Here is a 20,650-nt window from a genome sequence, read left to right as displayed (position 1 = left end):
AATAAAACAAATACCACATAAATATTCCCAGCAGCTGAAATAATGCAATCTTTAAAATGGCTAATCTTCCAATTCTAAATACTAAGTATTATTTCCAGGTTTAATTTTCAAGAATGAAATGACAAAGGAAAAAGAAATCTGGCCCATGTTGTTATACAAAGTATAGTGAAATTGCATTATAATAAATTGTATGTTAACTAAAGCACCTAGACTGCAAAAACTAACACAAGGCCAAATACCCCCGGATTCTCCCCCCACCCCTTTTTTTTTTTAACATCCGTTTATGTACAGACATTAGATAGCCTAACAAAGGTGTTCAAATTACTACTTACCTCCCACTTATGCACTTTAATTTACCACTTATGTGCTATTTTAGCAGCTGTTTCAGTGTCTTAAAGATGCAAAATGCTGCTATCACAGAGATGCTCTAACAGAAACACTGAGTTTCTGTCACAGAAATCTACAGAAATGCTAATTGACATCATAAAAAAGAAGTTCTTTCAGTTTTTATGAAAAAAATGCAAATTGATGCTGAAGAGGACTTGGGTCCTCTGCAAATTTTAAAGAGCAGCCAGTCTCTAAGGAGCACGGCTTTCTTGTGTGGAAATCCTTCAATGTACCTCAGCCAAAATCCCCCAAACGCCACACCTACCGGTGGAAACAGCAGAAAAACAGCAACACTGTAAAATGTTCCTCTCCATGATTACTTATGCCTTCTGCTTCTAACACAGTCCTCCCTCTTTTCCCATAGAGACAAGGACCATGATTCATTTCTACTTTACTTATTTTGCTCCAATTTAACTCCACTGTCTTCAATTACTGGTATAAAACTGGAGAAAACCCCTGCTCTTAGGGTTGCCCAGAGACCAGAGTTCAATTGGTACTTCTGGTACTTTACAACATCCCTTGGAAGAAAAAAAACATGCTCGCAGCCTGAATCATCAAAGTTATAAATTTCAGATTATAATATTCACTAAACATTTTTCCCATTGGCAAATAGCCACTTGAGGAAAATGTTTTTCATTTCTTGAAGCTTTTACTAGTTTACACATAAGAATCTTCTGCATTTAACTACTTTCCAGTGGTGAGCTGGACTGTTGTGGCACACCACCCAAGAAAGGAAAGCTTTCCAGTTAGCAGAAACTTTCCATTCTTCAGCCTATTCTTGCCTGAAAATCTTTACCCTGGAATGCTGCACGTGCTACTGATTGGCTTTAGAGAGGGGAGACAAGATCAATGCGGGAGAGCTTGGGAAACGGCTCCTAATACAACACAAATGATTTCAGGTGAGGACACCTGGTGAAAAAAAAAATAGAAAAACAAAATCAAAAGAGCAGGGAGATAAAAAAAGCCTTTTTCATGCAGGTGAACCTCCTGTTACATTTTAACGTGCTGCCCTCTTTCCAGGAGCTTCTTTCACAACTACATTTCGTGTTTTGTTCTTTGAATCACTGGAACGTGGCAACTTCACCTATTGCCTCTGAGCAGCGAATTGTGAAGAGCAAACAAAGTCCCAGGGTTCCTTATTGTTTGCATTTTGTTCACATCTCTTCATTTCCCATGTATCTATTGTTGAGAGAATTGACTTTTTTGTGACAGTGATTAGCAGTGGTTATGCAGAAGCACAAGATCTCTGTAAACATGACTTAGTTCTGGGGGAAAACCCAGGAACCGTTCAGCAAGTCACTTAATCTTCTTAGAAGATCAGCAGTTAAAGCCCCACAAGCAGAAGATGCCAAATCATTCTGCAAAGTGCTACGACAGTGAGAGAGAATGTGAGACATAATAGTGCTGTATTTTTATTATTACTTATAAATTGGGTTATAGTAGCACTTAAAGCTGTTTGTCAACTCAGGGTTAAAATGTGCAAACCACTTGAGCAAACACAACCCCCAGAGGCTTGCAGTCTAAACTGTGGTTCCTGAAGGAATTCAGGACCCTGCTGAGCTTTTAAGCAGGAAATCACTCTTTCTTTCTTTTTCTTTTTTTTTTTTAATTATTTGCTAATCCGTTTGTGGTTTTGTTTTGGGGTTTTTTTTGGGGGAGGGTGGGTGGGTTGTTTTTTGTTTGTTTGCTTTTAAATGGAATACTAACTTTCAAAAGGACCTCCAATGTTTTCCATCCTCAGTCTCAACCAGGAAAAACCAGAAGAATTACTGGGCCTGAACTGAAAGAGGAATTTCAGTTTTTGCTTTAAACATGGCTTCTGTCAGGACGTTTCCAAGTTGGCACTGGCTACTGCATTACCAGGTCTACCTAGAGACTTGTAATAGGTGTATTGTAACAGCATCATCACCTCCATCATTCTGGACAGCAGGTGAAATCCTGCTGCCTGAGTTATTAGAAGGAAAGCAGACAAACTCTGGAGGTGTTAGGCCACTGTACCTACCAGGTTTTTGAAATTTTTAATTTCTGCCATCCCATACCTTGCTCATACAATCTGAGATGCCAGTTAAAACTTTAATTGGTGCTTTCTTGCTGCTCTTTCTTCTTTCATAATGGCTCTAAGTAAAGCCTGTAAATCAGCCACAAGCAGAGCTTAAGAACTCTTCATTTTCACCATGCTCATACTCTTCATTCAAAATGTCAGCAAGAAAGACTAAAGAAAGATTAGCAACTGTGGTTCCTTTGTGGTGGAAGCACTGTAAATGTACCTGACAGCTGCCTATTACAGCATTTAAGTACTCCTACAGTGTTTAAAAGGCTGCTGTCAAAATATTTTTCAAAATATTATTATCCATTATTTATATTCTAAACAGAATTTGTTTGTAGACAAAATTTGTTCTTCAAGAGGCACGCAGTAGCTTTGTTATCAGAGAATTTCTTCTGATACACTGTTCTTTAAAAATAAAACCAAACACGAGCCAGCGACACAACTGATGTGAGACTTGCCTTAGAAGCACTCAACTTCATACAATGAGAAAAACTAAACCTTTGAATCCTTTTTTCTTTCTTTTCTTAATTTAGCACCACTTAACTTCTTTATCCCCCAAATGTATTATATTAGGGAGCAGGCTGAAAAAGGTAATAAGAGTTTAAACAAAGGCAAAACGCTAATATGGATCCAATAACTCAGTTCAATTACAGTACTAACACAAAGCCAGCAGCCTGTATGTACTTTCTGCATGAAACATTAGGGATAAAGTTTTGACCTCCAACTAAGTGTTAGCAATGTCTCCCACTGATTTCAGGAGGACCAGGTTTAACTATAACACTCTTTTGGCCTTAGGGGGTTCAGCCTATCTTCTCAACTGTAATTTTGAAAAGGTTTCTTCCTCTTACACAGTTTCTGATCCCATTGCTCTTTTCCCCACTGACGACTTTGTATCTTAGCAAAACATTTTACAAACACAAAAGCATCCCAGGGTGACCTCTGACAGCAAGCTTCTGTCACTCAACATCCACAGAAATAAGTGGCTTCTCCCAAGCATGTGGTATGTCTCTTCTAGAATGACCGCCGGCCCTATGGACCCCAAATTCCCAGCCCAATGCCCGGGAAGTTTTGCAGACTGCAGGAGTAGGACAAGTTACAATAGCTTTTACCCACCCCCAAAAACATTTCTATGTCTGAAAGATTCTGCAGAAAGGGAGGTCCATGGCTAACGCCCCATTTTTGCCAGCTCCAAATTGAATTTCGCCATTAAAGACACCGTAAGAAGAGTGTGAAACTGTGCTGTATGTTTCAGAAAGCTTTATGGCTTCACTAGATGGGACAATAAAAGCTAGTACTGGGTCCATTAAATAGACACGAACACCTGCTGCCACACTAAAGGGCAGAGAGACACCTTTATCCATTCCCAGAGGCAGTTCAGTCACTAAGAAACATTAAATCTAGTGCACACCAGCACAGCTTTGGTCTCGTCTGTAACAAAACTATTAGGTGAGTGAAATCCCTGTCACACATATGCAGCTCTGAGACAGCTAAGGAAATAACAAGTGACTAATTTGCTCTGCCACATCTGACTCCAGAATGACGTAGTGTGGGTCACAACCATTGCCCAGAGTATATGCCACTGTGCAAGATTTAACGTCATCTTTGGAGCCATATGGATCCAAGAATTTGTCAGTGGTTTTACGGCAGCTGTAGTTTTGTTTTAAACTTTGCTATTTTTGTCATTATTTCACACTACCAATTAACCTAAGTGGGAGAAAGGGAAATGATACACTGCTCCTCTCAGAGTTAGATCAGTGATGGTGAAAAACGTTTTCATGGCGTACCCATGGACAGGTTCAGGCTGAGCACTCTTTTCTAACAGAAAATACAAGCTGGTTTTTAAGGCAAAATATGCAATTATGATCTTAAATTTAACCTGGTTTAAATTAAAAGTATTTAAAGAATATTTATATCAGAACTATTCTTGTTCTACTCATTGCATTTAAAAAATAGCTGAACACATTCCTGCCACAATAAACACTTCATATGCAGATTTAAATCCAGGAACTAATTTCCATGAAAAGCAATAAATCTTTATGAATAGGTTTCTTAACAGAATTGGTTAGGATCTTTTTAGCAGTTTGATCCAGCATAACTAAAATAAATAAGCACATATACTATACATGTCAGGCATATTACACTCTCTAAAATACAAACAAGCATGATTTCCAAAGCAAATCCTTTTTAAGTGATCGGTATATATTGAGCATAGCTTACGTACCTTGGTTAAGCTGTTCTTCCACTTGCTTGAGTAGACCAATACATCAGCTCTGGGATGAGTAGTTCTTGCTTGAGTGTACAGTGGTTTTTCAACTTTTTGTTTTGAATTGAGGAGGGAGAGAGCTACCTTTGTTGACAAACCAAGTGGATTGGGATTGTTGGGACTAATGGTCCATGTAGAATAGGCTGAGATTTTCTGATCATTTTGCAGCAGATGCAATGGTTTTCTCTTCAGGAGATAGCACCAGGTAAAACTCGTTGTGGTCTTGAGGCTTGGAAATGACAACCTCTGCAGTTCTGCATTTATCACAGCCAACGTAGTTACAGGCTTTGCTTGGCCCTGGCTACTGATGTGCTTGCTCTCATTACTGTTACTTGGAGACCTTCTTTCTTGACTGCTACTTACAGCCTTGAGAAGAGAACTCTGATTATTCACTGGAGACAATTCAGATGGTTTTCTAACTACAAACACAGGTGATACGGAACACTTCAGGTTTTCAGATTCTGGTGATTCCTTTAGGGTTTCTGAAACCCCGGTGTCAGACGAATGACTGTCAGACAACAGTAGGTCTGAAGGACTAGCTTTGCTGCTTTTTTCATGCTGTGCAACACCATCGGCATCCAAGAGGTGATTTTCAAGAGGCTCTGTGGTGCAAACCTGTCTTACCAAAACTGGTTTCTTTTGCTTACTAGTAGGGTCACTAGATCTAATGTTCAGTGACTGCAGTGGTCTAGCTTCTGTCATGCAGGCAGCTCCGCTCTCATCTTTCACGCGTTTTTGCTGTTTTTCCATGGCAATATCTAAACTGTTGGCTGGGGAAAGCATTCGTTTACTTGAAGCTGTAGCTTCTGGTTGAGGGAAGAGTCCGCTAACTGGCACTTTCTGAATAATATTCAACGAGCTTGACAAAGATGAGTTTCTGGTTCCACTTTCTGCTTGTGAATTTTCAAATTCAAATGAATTTGTCGAAGTCTTCTGATGATCTTTGTGAGATTTTGGCAGCTGAGCTTTGCCTTCAAGCATTGGCACTGTCACAACATTCGTTTTGCAAACAGATTGATTTACCTGATCCTGGGTCACTAAAATGTGAGGAAGGGGTGTAACAGTTGCAAAGCCATAGGATGGCATACTGCTGTGAATACGGACGGGAACCACAAAAGGAGGAATTGGATGTATTTGACTGCTGCAGTTATTTGGGACAATCTGCTTCAGAGGAGGCACAGAGTACGGATTTGACATGTCAGGCAGTTTAGTCTGCAGTTCAAAGGAGGATGCATTCTGGTCCGCCCCAGCTTGACTTGGAACAGACTGGGTCGATAAAGTATTTTTTAGCAACTTAGAAGAGTATGGCTGACCTATATGCAGTGTTTTAACTTGTAGTTGATACTTTGGAGCAAAACAATCCTTTTTTTCATTGGGGTGACAAGAAACCGGGTATGTGCTCACTTGTTCCCCTTGGGCTGACGTTTTAGTTGATGGCTGGGAAGGCTGATGTGTCAAGGGTGGCTGTCCTTGCTTATTCAGCACATGATCTACAGGCTGCTGAGCCGAAGACAGGCTAACAGGATTACAATTTTGAATTGCTGAGTGAGGCCTGGAGGGAGCCTGTGAATGCTGAGTACTTGAAGGAAACTCCACTGAAGATTTGCCAGAGGTCTGCAGCCTGTGCAATGGCACTGTGGGTACATCCATAGCATGAGCTGTCTGAAATGAAGAAGTTGATTTAACTTGTGTCTGATGATTTTCTGGAGAAATATTTAAAGATATCTGCCTCACAAATGGCCCCCTCCTCCTTTCTAGCAGAGGCACATGTCCAGTAACTCCGTTCGCAGATGACACTTTTGGAGTGGCTATCTCTACTAGCGAGGCAGGTTTTGACGGAGACATGCTTCCACAGTCAAAAGACTTACTCCTGTAGTCTACAACCTCCATGGACGGCTGCGTGCAGCTGATCTGCTCCGAGGCGGCACGTCTCATTTCCCGGTAATGAGGTCCAGGCACAACCAGTGCATGCGAGCCAGCGGGAATCATGAGGAATTCTGATGACTTGCTAACAGGCTCTGCTTGGGAAGGGTTCTCAGCCTTCAAAGTTTCATCTTTATCAAGTGAAGCTGAGAAACTGGAGGCATGAGACAAGCTACTCTCCCGACTTAAACTTCTGGAAAGGGTGGAGTCAATGCTTGATTCAGCAGATGAATGCTCCATTTCAGCCAAACGAATTCTTTTCTTCTTTGGTGGCAGCTTTTCTGTTGGCAATTTTGACAGTGTTTCACTGCGCTGTGGCCAATTAAACCTTTCTGTCTTTTCCGGATCACTGCACTGGTTTTCTTGGTCCCTGTCTGGTTCTTCTGTGACCAGTATTTCGGGAACCTGGATGTTATGCTGGCGAACAAGTCTTGACGGCTGAAGAGGTGTGCTTCTCTCACTAGGAACTATTTGGCTTCCTTGAACTTCCCCTCTAGGTGCTTCTGATGACAGGGGTTGACGATGCTGGGGAGTATTCAGAGGAGAGTGTCTATCCTCTTGGATTACAACCATATTCAAAGAGCGGTGCTTTGCAACATTGTTGGGGTCTTGAGAAGAAACTGGTGACACTCTTTGAAACGACTCTGATTTCTCAAATGAGCTATTTCTGCTCAGTGAATTGGTGTGCTGTATTACTGAGATGCCAGTCCCTTGTCTTTTCAACTCCACCTTTTCTTGCACAGCTGAACTCACCTGCTTTTCAATGAGTGGAGCCATCTTTGGCTCGCTAGTCTGATCTGTGCCTCGAGCCACAAGCTGAATTTGGGAACTCTGAAGTAGAAGGCTGCTTGGCTGTTGTGACCCTACCACTGTTGTCGCACTGTGTTTTGACAGATTGGAAGAATTTGCTGGCTTGCCTTGGCCTTCTGTGTTCTTTGATGGTATGCTCGTATCATTTTGCTGTGGGTCATCATCATCACCAACACTTTTCATTTTCCTCCTTTTCCTTATCTGGGTTGTCTGCTCCCAGACGCCAGTTGAAGTAGTGACTCTGTAGTGTAGAATCTGAGGCTGTGTGCTGTTCGGAACAGTTTTATGCTCAGGCTCTCGGATTGCTGCTTTAGTTTTAGGTCCATGCAACTCCGAACAATAAAACTTCTTGTGGTTTTCAAAGTTTTCCAGTTTTCTGTATCTGTTTCGGCAGGTTTCACACTCAAACATTGTTCCTCGCACTTGAGGGGACTTCTTTGTTTTTTCTATATTTGATCCCTGTGCCAGGGACTTGCTCCTTTGCAATAAAGATTCATTATTACAACCCAGGTAACTTTCTTCTACAGATCGCACTGGTCCGAGAACTTGGCTTTCACCAGTAGAAGAATCTTCTATTGCTGCCTGCCTAACAAGGGTCCGAGGATGTCCACCTTGGTTCAGTGGAGTAGCAGGTCCCGATATAAAAACATCATCATACAAAGAGCCAATTTTATCATCAAACGACTGACTTCCTCGAAGGGGATGAGAGGGAGGTATTATATTTGGAGGTACTGCTGAGTAACTGGTAGTAGGCATGGAATTACTTCGTGTTATAGGTAAACAGTCAAGGGACGGTACAGAAAGAAGAAAAACTTGCTTTGATTTCTCAGTGGGTGTGAAAGGAGACTTTGGTATATCGGAGCTTGAGCTAGTTCTTCTTCCCATGGGCTTTAAATCAAACTGGAAAGAATCCTTAAATATGTAGGATTTTGGTGAATCTATGCTTCCTCTTCTCGAAAGAGATGTTCTTCTCGGCTTCACGCTATCTAGCTGTTTGTCGTCCACAACAGCTTCATTATCAGAAATTAACTTTGAGATACGCTCCTCAAGAGTTTTTGTTGCCATGGGAGGTCGCATTTGGCCAGAGAGAATAAGATTTTTTTCAGCACAAACCGTTTGTACCACTGATGCTACCACACCACTTGCTCGTGGCACACAGGGCAGGTTTTTATTTGGATCTTTCTCAGAGGTCAACAATCCTCTTACAAAAGGAGCTGGTGGGCTCATCGTTTGATCAGCACTTTCAGAACGAGAGAAATAACCAGAATCAGTACTACCTAAACTTCTAGGGCTCAAAAGACATTTTCCTTGCTGATCTTGGGAACCATCGGTTGCCTGTTGTCTCTGGAGCTGAGCATGCACTGCTCCTACTGCAGATCCCACCTGTTCTTCTAGTAGGCCTATTTCTACTTTCTGCTGTTGCTTTATGTCATTCTCCTTCAATGAGGCTGTATGTGTTAAGTTTGACTGAAGAGTTGTCACTTTAAAATCTCCTTTTCTCTGTGCTGCAGCAAGCTCAGGTGCTGGTTCTGTTACTTTTGGGCTATCAGCCCTTAATGGAGAAACATTTACAGGATGAACTACTACTTTTGGTAAAGCTGCCCTTACTTGAGGTTCTGTATCACGTAATGAAGAGTCACCTGGTATACAGTCTGGGTTGCTTAATGGAATAGGGCTTCCTTTCCGCAATGGTTCTGCACTCGAAATGACTTTCGCTATTTGTGCAGGTTCCAGTTCTTGATCATCTTGTCTTTCATCAGCAGTGCCTTCATCCTCACTTTCACCGCTTTCTTCCACATCTGAATGAATGCTAAGTGCTTTGTCCGAGTCATGAGATAAGAAGAGGCCAGCTGAATCTGGTTGTAGCACAAGTCCAAGTTTGATAGCATGTGCATGAGATTTTTTGTGCTTGTACAGATTGCTTTTGGTTTTAAATGAAAACCCACACGTCACACAAGGATACGGTCGCTCTCCAGTATGGGATCGGATGTGCTTTTGGAGAACACTGGGCTTGGCACAGGCCCGATTGCAATACTCACAGACATATTTCCCTAGTTTTTTAGGCTTCTGGTCTTTCAAGAGGTTACATATTTGTTCTACACCATGGTTTACAACTGATGCTATCTGGGCTGAATTATACACGGGACCTATAGACAAATGTGTTGAACTCGATGTGCTAATTGACAAAGGTGCGGATGAACTAGCTACTAGCTGGTTTTGAGAAAAAACCTGAGTTACAGAGGAAGATGAGCTGTGGACAACAGATGAAGTTACTGCTATGCTGTATATCTGCTGGAGCTTGGGGTTTTCTTGACTCTGCTGTTGCACCAGCGATCTAGTGAAACTTGGACACATAACAACCTGGTGATTTTGTTGACTGGTCTTAGTAATAAGGTCTTGTGAATGAGAAACTGATTGGCCTTGTGCTTGTCCCGTCTTGGCTGTTGCTGCTACATGCACGTTGTTTAACGTAGACGGGTAATAGTGAGGTCCAGCTGCAAACTCATGCTGTGACAAAGAAGACTGATTTTGGACGCTTATTGTATTGGACATGAGACTAGAAGAGGTGCTTACAGTTTTATTTGGTCTCAGTTTCTCTATCTGCATCCCATAAGGGGGGCACTCTTGTGCTAAGGTGTTCAGTTCAGGCTCCATAGCTTTTAATAAGACATCGAATGCAGTACGGGTACATGGGGATGACGTACTGCAATCAACAAAGTTAATACATTCATTACTGTCAGTCTTTGCTTTACTTGATGAGGAGTTTGAGATAGACTTCTTCTCTGGTGAGTTCAGTTGGTTTGCATCAGTATTCTCTACTGCCTGTTTACCCAAATCTAAGGACTGATGTGCCAATGAAAGTTTTGTCTGCATGGATGTCTCAGATTTGGTTGTTTCAACACTTATCTCACTGCTAAGCACTCCCCCGTTTTGTTTGGTACACTGATTTCCATTTTGCACGGGTGGGTGATCCTGTGCCGTGGTGTGTTCGGAGGCATCCGGAAGAGCTTTTAGCGGTGAAGGGTCTATATTTTGCTTAACCTTGGCTTCGGCAGGGCTCCTCAAAGGCGATTTTGGTATTTTTTTTAGATGGTTTTCAGTCACAATCTTTTTTCTTTTCACACCTTTAATTGCATCTTGGGTGCCTCTAGTACCAGCATCGGTGATTTCTGTTAAAACACACAGAGAAAAAAGAACATGCAAATTGAATAATGCAGTACATTTTTATTTATACCATTTTATCATCTCTAAGTTTCAACAGTAAGCCCTGGGGCAACAGGACTGTCCAGCTCTCCTGCATCCAATATCTTTTTTTAATAGTAAAGGTATCTTAGTGAAGATCTATTTTGCTTCATCTAAAAAGAACAATACTTTCTAACTGATACTGTAAGACATTACAAAAGTAATTCACTATAGGAAAAGCTTCAAAGGAAATGCAAGGGAAGAAAGGCTACTGAATGAATATTTTAGCATTTATAGCAACTACTTTTCAGATAAAGTAAAAAGAAACCTCTCTCTTGCACTTGTTTAAAAATTCAAATCATTATAGCAGGAAAATGAAAAACCAAGACACAAATCTGTTTTCATGTCGTATTTGTCACTTTTTCCATCTATATGTTGCCGCAGTCAAGGAATGAAGACAACTTCCTCATGGTTATATTTGTAAGTAGATTTATCATGGAAATGGCACAACCACCCACACCATCTGTCAAATACTGTATTTCAGAGCTCCAATTACTGAACTTCAATAGCATTTCAGATGAGCAACTACTGTGGATGAATAAAATCAGTCACACTTAAATGATTTTCTATTTGTGCATCATGAAACAAAATAAATCTGAATTATTTCATTAATAGCTATACTTGTTGCTGATTTTAGGCAGGTATGCATGCAGAGTTTCAGGGCTGCAGTGAAGAGCAAATGAATTGGGGTATTCAGCAGAATAATCTTGTAGCACATACTTCTATTTGTACAGAATACAATTTCCTCTATAACAAAAAAATACATATAGACTGAATTTCAGAGTTGATACAAGCTTATTTTTTTACAGATACCTGATGTTACACACCTTTGTTTACCTCAACAGTGTGATACCTAATCTAGCTTTTATTTATTTATTTATTACTTCTTTCCTAACACTCAGTTATAGCTACTGCCTCAGCTAGCATCACTGGTACTGCAGAGGAAGCCAAATATTAAACGGATGTGAATCCATTTTCTGAAGCTTTTACAACTAATTTATTAGGCTGTTAGTCAAACCCATATTTGTCTGATTGCCAATATCAAAGCAAAGGAAGTATCTAATGTGACTAGAGGGCTGATGTCTCTGAAAAGGTTCAGCTGCATACACATTTTGGGAAGCAGTACTGAGTGGTATGTTTACCTAGCATAAAGTTACTCAGCAACAGAGGTGTGTATGTGCACTTCTAGGTAAAGAACAGCGCTAAGACAACATATAAAGGGACAGAGTTCTCACAGTGAACTTCACAAGAAAGAAAGTGGAGAAAGCTCAGACTTCCCAGTGCTCATCAACCCTATGGACCCGTCTTGAGTGGCATGAAGACTATCCTCTTGTAGAAACACCATCTGGCTTCTATACTGCTGTGGGAGGAAAGCCAACACATTGTGTACATCTGACTGGAATCCTGGCTGAAACTCTCTTTTAAAGGAAACACAGGCAATGCCTAAAACTTTTGTAGCTGAAGAGAATGCAAGTGACCAGTAGGAAAAGAAAGGCAAGATGTTACACTTTCTCCATGTCAGAGAATAACCCAGCTGGGATTGAGCTATATGCTAATGCCAGATACTTGGAAGTTCAAAATCCTGTTTCCAACTTGGTGCCAACTTAATTGTATACATATATTCATTTAGGATGAATGGATATTCAGGAGATTTCCTTGCAAACTGAAAGATTAAAGACTACACATCACACATACCGTATGACAAATGTACAAGTTCTGCAGAACCTGACCTATTCCTCTCTCAGCCCCACTAGAGGAAGTTTAAAGAGTAAGAGCCTGTTTTGTCACATTCAGCAGTTCCATGAAAGAGATGCCTGAATCCCTTGCCAGAACTACTGGCTCCAAAGCCTAGTTATGGGGATTTTGTGCTCCTCTTGTGCATCCAGAACGAAATTTCTGCAGTAATTGCTCACTTAACCTTTAAATGAACTTTGCATTTATTGCTTTATCACCAAGCTGATTTAACATATTCATATTTAACATATTCAAACATATTCCAAGCTGAGCAGTCTTCCATCACAATGTTCTGTCCTTTCTGTTGCTTCACAATTAAACGAGTGGCCTACACTAATAAGTTATGATCAATATCATTAATGGTGATTTCTTTAAAATTCAGTCTACTGCAACTGCTTTTTTCTTCACTAACAACAAAAAACAATTCTACACAAATCAAAGAGAAAATAACAAGGTAGCTATATAAAAAGGTGCTTTTAGCCAAGGTTTGGTGATCCTTCTGAAGCATGGTCACATTAATTGAGCATAAGTAATTTGGTTCCTTTTAGGCACACACTGCAGCTTTTATCCCATCACAATCACGCCTCCACACCAATCACACTGCCAGTGTTTGTACCGGAGTGCTGCAGGAACTGCTGGGCAGATTACGCATAGCTAGGAAGGTAAGGGTGCCAGGAATTGTGAACATCCATGCAGACAAGCATGCACAAAAAAGACTAGGGAGTTTTATATCACAGTAGTTGAACAGTCAAATGATATGCTACTTCCTGATGCCTCAGAATACTGAATAACTACTATTCCTGGGTTTCAACCATATAATGCAGAGGAACAAACACACTCAAACTGCACCATGCTAGTGAACTGGAAACAGACACAGCTGAAAGATGTAATGTGGCTTACAGAAGCCTTACATAAAGTGAGAATATATCTCTAATCTACCAATCAAGCAATTAAAAATATGAATTTGTTATGAATACAAGATCAGAATTTTCCATAATCTATTTACTGCTTTACTATAAAAAAAATATTGTTCAACACAAGGCAAACCATAAAAGTTGTTTGGGGAATTGAAAGGAAACAAAAAAGGATAAACAAAGGCAAGTTATGGACTGCATTAAATACAGAAATAGTTATTTTCTTCAGTCTTTGCAACCACTAGTTGTGCTGCTTCTGTATTTCTATACCAATAGAATTCCAGTCTACAGAAAGCATGAGAACTAACTTCTTATTTGTATTTGTGACTCTGTGTCTTTTGTGATTCCAGAGATGGAGTTGCAGGTTTGCTTTATGTACCCACCTACAAAATGCTGTAAAATGTACTTTACTGACAATGGCTTTACAAGGCTTAACAGTAGTTTAAGTCCTTTGCTCTACTTTACTCCTGGGTAATTTAGAAATCCTTATTATTAATGGAACTATTCACCTCTTGTTTGCTAAGAACCACATTTCTAGCATATTTGGAGAAAAAAAAAGGAATCCCTGACAACTTTACTTATTTTTAGCTTCTTGTTCCTTCTGTGTGAGCCTTCCTTTTGCATTCCCAGTTTATGTTGAAGATATTCCACCACACGTTTGTTAATCTACAGCTACGTGTTTCCCCGAAGATCAACTACATCAGTATTTCTAGAGGCAACAACGAATCTGGCGGAAAGCAGCAGCCCCATAGCGCTCAACACTCCTCCGCCTTTCAGAGCTACAAACTTTCAGGAGCTTGATAACTTGCCAAGGCCACGTACCCACATCAACAAGCTGACACCGAACAAAGACAAGGTAGAAACATCCTCATGCGTGTGTGGGAGAAATAAAAATGAAACTTATCTGCTTTTCTTTCTCTCTCCTGCGCTCTGCTCGCCTCCCCCCGCAATCACAAAGCCCTTCTTATCTGTTGGCAGTAATTCCCTCTTTTCTCAGGTGGTGAAGTAGCGTTGCTGAGAAGTGCTGTCACCTCAATCAGATGTCTAAAAAATACCTTTTTCGTAAGCTGTATTGTATCAAACAGGATTAAGTTACCCAGCCCAAGAGAGGAGGTAACAATGCCACTGTGCTCAGCACCTCACTTTTCATATCCCAGGGACAGCAGAGCATCTCTTTCATGCTTTGCCTGGTCGGCTTTGTTCTGCTTTGCTACCGAGATTCTCCATTTAATTCTTTTGCTTCGGTATGAATTCTGCACTCAAAACATGACAAGAAAAACTGATGCTTACATGACTTTGTTAACCTGTAATTTCTCTGCTGCATTTCGCTCTGTGCACAGGAAGTAGAGCAAAAGAACACAAATGTGATGGTGTAGATAGCAATCTGGCAGAGTAACTCATACAACAAATAAAGGAAAGGTATAAGCAATCTGATTTTCTTCTTCCAAAACACTTACTGGTGAACTGAACAGTGTCTTGACAAAATGTTCTCAATGGTTTTGTTGAAATAACTTCCAGAACTGCCTGTCTCAAAGCCTACATGTTATTATATAACACCTACTCTCTTTCTCTCCCTTCTAATAGAGCTACATGCTTGCACTCAAAAAGAAAAAAGGAAGAAAGAAAATAAGAGAGAACCGAAGCAAGGCACCAAGCTCGCTTCTCCCTTAGTGCTACCCTGTGAAGCACAGAGCAAGCAACTACTACCTGCCCCTATGGTCCAATACACCATTTTCATCTCATGCACTCACTACACGTTGCAGAATTTTAAAAATCACTGTAGACTTCCATACAAAGACCAGATTTTCAAATTCAAGTGCCTAAAGTTTAGGTCCTAAAATTGTACATCAGCTCCCAGGGCACTGCAAGTAAGATCATCCTTTTATGAAAGTGTTTAAATATTAATTGATCTCTTACACATACAGCTAAAAGGTTACTCTGACAATTAACAATGGTAGTGATCCAAGGATGGAAGGGTTTTCAGAAAAGATGATCATTACTAAGGTTCTGATGCTGATTAACTAAGCTTCCCAGTGTTCTTAGATATTCAAAATAACTTATTCTTGCTGTCTGATATTTACTTAATTTTGATTTCACCAAAACTATTGAAAGCACTCATGAATCACCACACTGGGTCTGTTTCCATAAATAAAGAACATCATTATGAGATAAAGAAATAAGTCTGGCTGGCAAATGTTAGGCTACCAGAACTTACATTAAACACAGCAGGGAATAACTAAACTTTCATTTTTTATTGAATTGCCTCCTTAGCTTCATGTTGCCTCCTAAATGTTAAGTACAGCCATGAATATTTTTCCTAAAATGATATTTTTTTCCAAAACATAACCCCCCCCCAAACATAAACCCTTAATTATGTAAACCACACATACAATGATGAAAATGGTCACAGTCAACAGTCAACAGAAAGATCTGACCAAGATTAACCCAAGCGCCGTGCTTAATTTTAAGCAGAAATAGAGAGGATTTTAAAGTCAATTACCAACAATTTTAACAGTGTTATTTCAGATGCATAACTTCAGACTTCTTGAGAAGGTCACAGGGTGGGGTCTCTCAGAGGTCAGGAGGCAAGCCAGCATTCCAAGTCAGCAGTGATGTTTGAAAACCTCTTAATCTATGCTTAAGAGCTTTTGTTACTGAGAACACTAATGCAAACATATACAGAACAGATCCTTAAAAAACACTTCATCTCTATGTAAAACACAAATTGACATTAATTAATTAAAAAAAGGGGAGGGAAGGGATTTGACATTCAAAGGCTAAAGCAGCCTGATATGGATTGGATCAAGTGTCATCTATGGCAACATATGTCCTTTTGTTAATATCAGCAAATACCGGACCCTTCCATAAGGCATAGATAAGGTTAAGTATGGTTTTATGATTTCATACTGCCTCTAAACATATAATTATTTTTCTTGCTGTTTTTAACAGACAACACTAAGCTCTGGTTTGATATGTGACCCATCAAAGACATTGCATTGGCTGTCAACAAGAGAGAGGTTCCCAAATCCTCTTTCAAGGGTCATTTCACCCCAGGCTTTCATATTGGAATGACTATTTTATTAGCATAATTTCTCATTATTAACACAACCAGCAAAAGTCCAAACACAAAAAAAAGTCCAAACACAAGCCCAAGAAAGGTGCATCTATGTTAATATGTGGTACCAGCACTCATTTGAGTAGCGCCATTAACCTCAATGAAAGTATACATTTTGTAAAGTCAATTAAATTTTAATGCTTTCTACCATCACACCCTATAAGCCCATAAAATCAGTGTATCTCAAGTTCATATATTAAAGGTAATTGTAGAGAAAATGTTTACTGATGTGTATACTGAGAAATCATACCCTGTACCTCTACCACTAAGTCTCCCAAATTTAAAAATTAGCATTTTGTAATATCACAAGATAATTCATGTGAGAAGGGACCTCAGCAAATCTCAAGTCCAAGCTCCTTCTGAAATCAGGGCCAGCTATGGGATCAGACCAGAGTCCTTAAGGCTTTGTCCTGTAGGGTCCTGGAAACCTCCAAGGAGAGAGTCTATACAGCCTCTCTGAGCCATATATTCCACTCTTTGACTGTCCTCATAGGGAACAAGCCAGTCTGCCCTTCTCTTGTTTCAGCTTAATCCTATGCCTCTCATCCTCCTACCATGCTCTACTGTGAAGAGTCTGGCTCCATCTTCATGATACCCCTCCAAACCCCACCTCTTCTCAAGGCTGAATGAGCCCTTGTCCCTCAGCTTCTCCTTAGAGGGCAAGTTCTCCAGCCCTGATGGTTGTGGTGTTCCAATGCTGAGCTGACTCCAGGTTTTTGATGTTCCTCATGCACTGGGGGCCCCAAAATTGGACACAGTATCTAAACAGTGGTCTAAGGACTGCTGAGTAGGGAAAGATAATCCTTGCCCTTGATCTCCCTGGTCATGCTTTCATTCACACAGCCCAGAACAGGCAAACACTATTTAATAATGGTTAGTATAAATGGTAAAGTTTAAACTATATAATATACTGTTTCCACTAATATATAAACAGGACTGAACTGTCACTTTGAAGGTAATAAACATGAAAGGTTCTTCCCCAAGAATCAAGACTCCATGCATCCTAGTAAGTGATACAGGAAAAGACAGGTTTAAAGGTGAAGCCACACAGGTGTACTCGGAGCTAGTCCTCACAACTAGATGAAATACGGTGGCACCATGAGCAAGGGCAGAGAGGATTAGCATTATATATTGTGCAACAACATTTTAGCACAAGGTAAGCAAGACACCTTCGCCCCGAGGCACACAGCTTGGACTCACCAGGAAGCTCCTCTGTGATAAGAGTTTCATCCCAGATGTGAGAGCCTGCCAACTCTTCTTTGGCCGTGGGATAAGTAAAGAGTAAATGACACATTGTAGTCTGGGGCTGCCTTTCTGATGGCATCTTCTCAAGTCATGGCTACTCACATCAAAACTATCTTGACAGTGAGACTCCTGATGGGGTGTAAGGACATAACTACCCTATGCTAACAAGACCAAGAACAATCTTATTTATGAGAGGTTGGTCTGATTTGGTGCATTTAACTTCTTGGCTCAAGCAAAGAAAGTAACAATCAGCAGATTTTTAGCCATAAAAACAGTGTGCTTGATGAGGAAGACCATGAAGATCAAACAGCCACAAACATCTGACCACTGAGGCAACACTAGAGCAGCAGCTAAGAAATGCCAACATCTGCATGTCAACAGGAATCAAATGCAACATTTCAGCACATCTGAAAATCTCTGAAGTGAAATGGATTTTTTTTCCCTAAAAAGAATTAATTTCCTGCCCAGCATGAAACACATTAAATGAAACATGACATTTGATACTGATCGAGATTTGCCACCATTATGTTTGCAAGAAACCAGCAGAGGCTGAACCACTGTAAAGTTTTACAGGACTTGAGCTCTTCATTGAAAGACAGAGGAAAGGCAACACAGGTACAGCAAACGCAGACCACACAACCTATGTTTAATGCCTAAACTAGTCTCACAAAATGTCATTATATAAACATTCAGCAAAGGCATATACTACGGTATTTTAAATATGCTGAAAAGAAATTAAAACTATTTGCTATGCTAAGTAGCCCTGTGGAGTTTATGCATTGGCTCTGCATTGCAGCCACTTAACAACTCTGTATTCCTAATCTACGCAGAAGCCTTAATACTAAACTAAGAAAAGTAATCACTGCCTGAGTGCTGTTAAGATAAAGCACATCGACTATGAGCAGGTGGAGAGACAACATTATGATAACTAACATCACAAGCAATCCCAGCCTGAGAAGTTCTTCCTTCCCGGGCACTCCAAAGACATAAAATCAGTCAGGATGCTTCCCCAAAGGCAAATTTATGGGCTCCCAGTCAAACCTAATCACAAACCAGTCACACCCAGTTATCCATGTGAGAATAAAGCTGTTAAAGATAACGAGTTAGAAAAAGTATGTTTCCAGAAATGAAGTAAAATACCTTGGGGACATCTGGAAATCTTCCCCCAATGCAGGCAATGTTATGAACAGTCGCTGGGCGGAGAAGAGATTCAGAGCAGCCCTGTGGAGAAGGACTTGGGGGTGGTGATTGATGAGAAACTCGACATGAGCCGTCTTCAGGGTGCGCTTGCAGCCCAGAAAGCCAACCGTATCCTGGGCTGTATCAAAAGAAGCGTGACCAGCAGGTCAAAGGAGGTGATCCTGCCCCTCTGCTCTGCTCTCGTGAGACCTCACTTGGAGTATTGTGTACAGTTCTGGTGTCCTCAACATAAAAAGGACATGGAGCTGTTGGAGCAAGTCCAGAGGAGGGCCACGAGGATGATAAGAGGGCTGGAGCACCTCCCGTATGAAGACAGGCTGAGAAAGTTGGGGCTGTTCAGCCTGGACAAGAGAAGGCTGCGTGGAGACCTCATAGCAGCCTTCCAATATGTGAAGGGGGCCTACAAGGATGCTGGGGAGGGACTCTTCATTAGGGACTGTAGTGGTAGGACAAGGGGTAATGGGTTCAAACTTAAACAGGGGAACTTTAGGTTAGATCTAAGGAAGAAGTTCTTCACAGTGAGGGTGGTGAGGCACTGGAATGGGTTGCCCAAGGAAGTTGTGAATGCTCCAACCCTGGCAGTGTTCAAGGCCAGGCTGGACAGAGCCTTGGGCGACATAGTTTAGTGTGTGGTGTCCCTGCCCATGGCAGGGGGGTTGGAACTAGATGATCTTAAGGTCCTTTCCAACCCTAACTAATCTACGATCTATGATTCTAAATAATCCATTTGTAATTATCAATTGTTACTGGGAAGTTAGGATTTGGCTAGTAAATCATTAGAGCTAGTTCTAACACACAGAAGAAGAAAGGCCATTAAAACAGAATTATAGAATGGCTCATGAAACAGCAACCAGTTGCAGGGTTATCAGCAAAGAGCAACTGCTATCTGGTCAGATGAGATACTGAATGTAAAATTCCCAAACATGAGTCTGAGGGTTACAAGCAGAAAGCAAAGGAACAAGATGTTAACTAACCTATCTTTGCCCATAATGATGTTGAAACAGAACAAGCTCCTTAGTCATATTCTCTGCATTTCTTTAACATAATCTTCCATTTGAAAAGCAGGGATCAAATGGAGCAATTTCCATACTGCCTGTAGCAACTGAAGAGAAATGAAAAGCAGCAAAGAGCTCACACCTAACAAGTGTACTATCTAAAATAGATAAAGGAACAGGAGTTCTGGCAAAGCAAATAGGAAGTCTTACACAGCAGGTCTTTCTTTTAGGACTAAATGGGGCTGTGAACATGACAAAAGCAGAAGTTAGGTGATTTGATGGAAATCTAGATGGAAATCTAGGAATGTTCTAACAGTGGAAGCTCAGGTAGGTCTGGCATGGTGGAGGTGGGAAGGATGATCTCCCCCGGGGTAGGTTTATTTCAGCATCAATGGGAGGTCCTCAATGCTGACAGCTCTGAGCTACTCAGAGCTCTTTCCTTTTCCCAGCCTCGCTTGCCCTTTTCCACAGACATGCTCAGTCTCTCTTTTTATCCTCTCACACATACACACGATCACCTTTTTAGGAAATTCCTATGAAAGACTCCATCCAGGTCAGCCTACAAGGATACAGCTACCAGAGAGTGGTATCTAACTCACCATCCATTTATGTATCATATTTTCTATGCAGAAGGAGACCAAAGGAAACTAACAACTCCCTGAGCTAAAGGAGTATCCAGAAAGTATGAAAAACCCCCACTCATTGCTCAAACGGAAGGCAGACTATAAGGAAACTCACAAATAAAAATTTTTGCATTTCAGCAACTGGCTCGCT

General features: G+C 40.8%; 1 protein-coding gene across 1 annotated transcript in view; it reads right to left on the bottom strand.

Annotated features, from left to right (window-relative positions):
- The window catches only part of HIVEP1 (human immunodeficiency virus type I enhancer binding protein 1), a gene marked incomplete at its 3' end in the record, with an annotated part of 79,593 nt that overhangs the window by 21,235 nt on the left and 37,708 nt on the right, over positions 1–20,650 (bottom strand). Inside the window, exon 3 of the mRNA XM_010022641.1 lies at positions 4,656–10,600. Coding sequence (XP_010020943.1) covers positions 4,656–10,600 — 5,945 coding nt within the window. The remainder of the gene's footprint in view (positions 1–4,655; positions 10,601–20,650) is intronic.

This window comes from Nestor notabilis, unplaced genomic scaffold, assembly GCF_000696875.1.
Source record: "Nestor notabilis isolate BGI_N333 unplaced genomic scaffold, ASM69687v1 scaffold5149, whole genome shotgun sequence".
Classification (NCBI taxonomy): domain Eukaryota; kingdom Metazoa; phylum Chordata; class Aves; order Psittaciformes; family Psittacidae; genus Nestor; species Nestor notabilis.
This window is presented reverse-complemented; position numbering and strand designations above follow the sequence as displayed.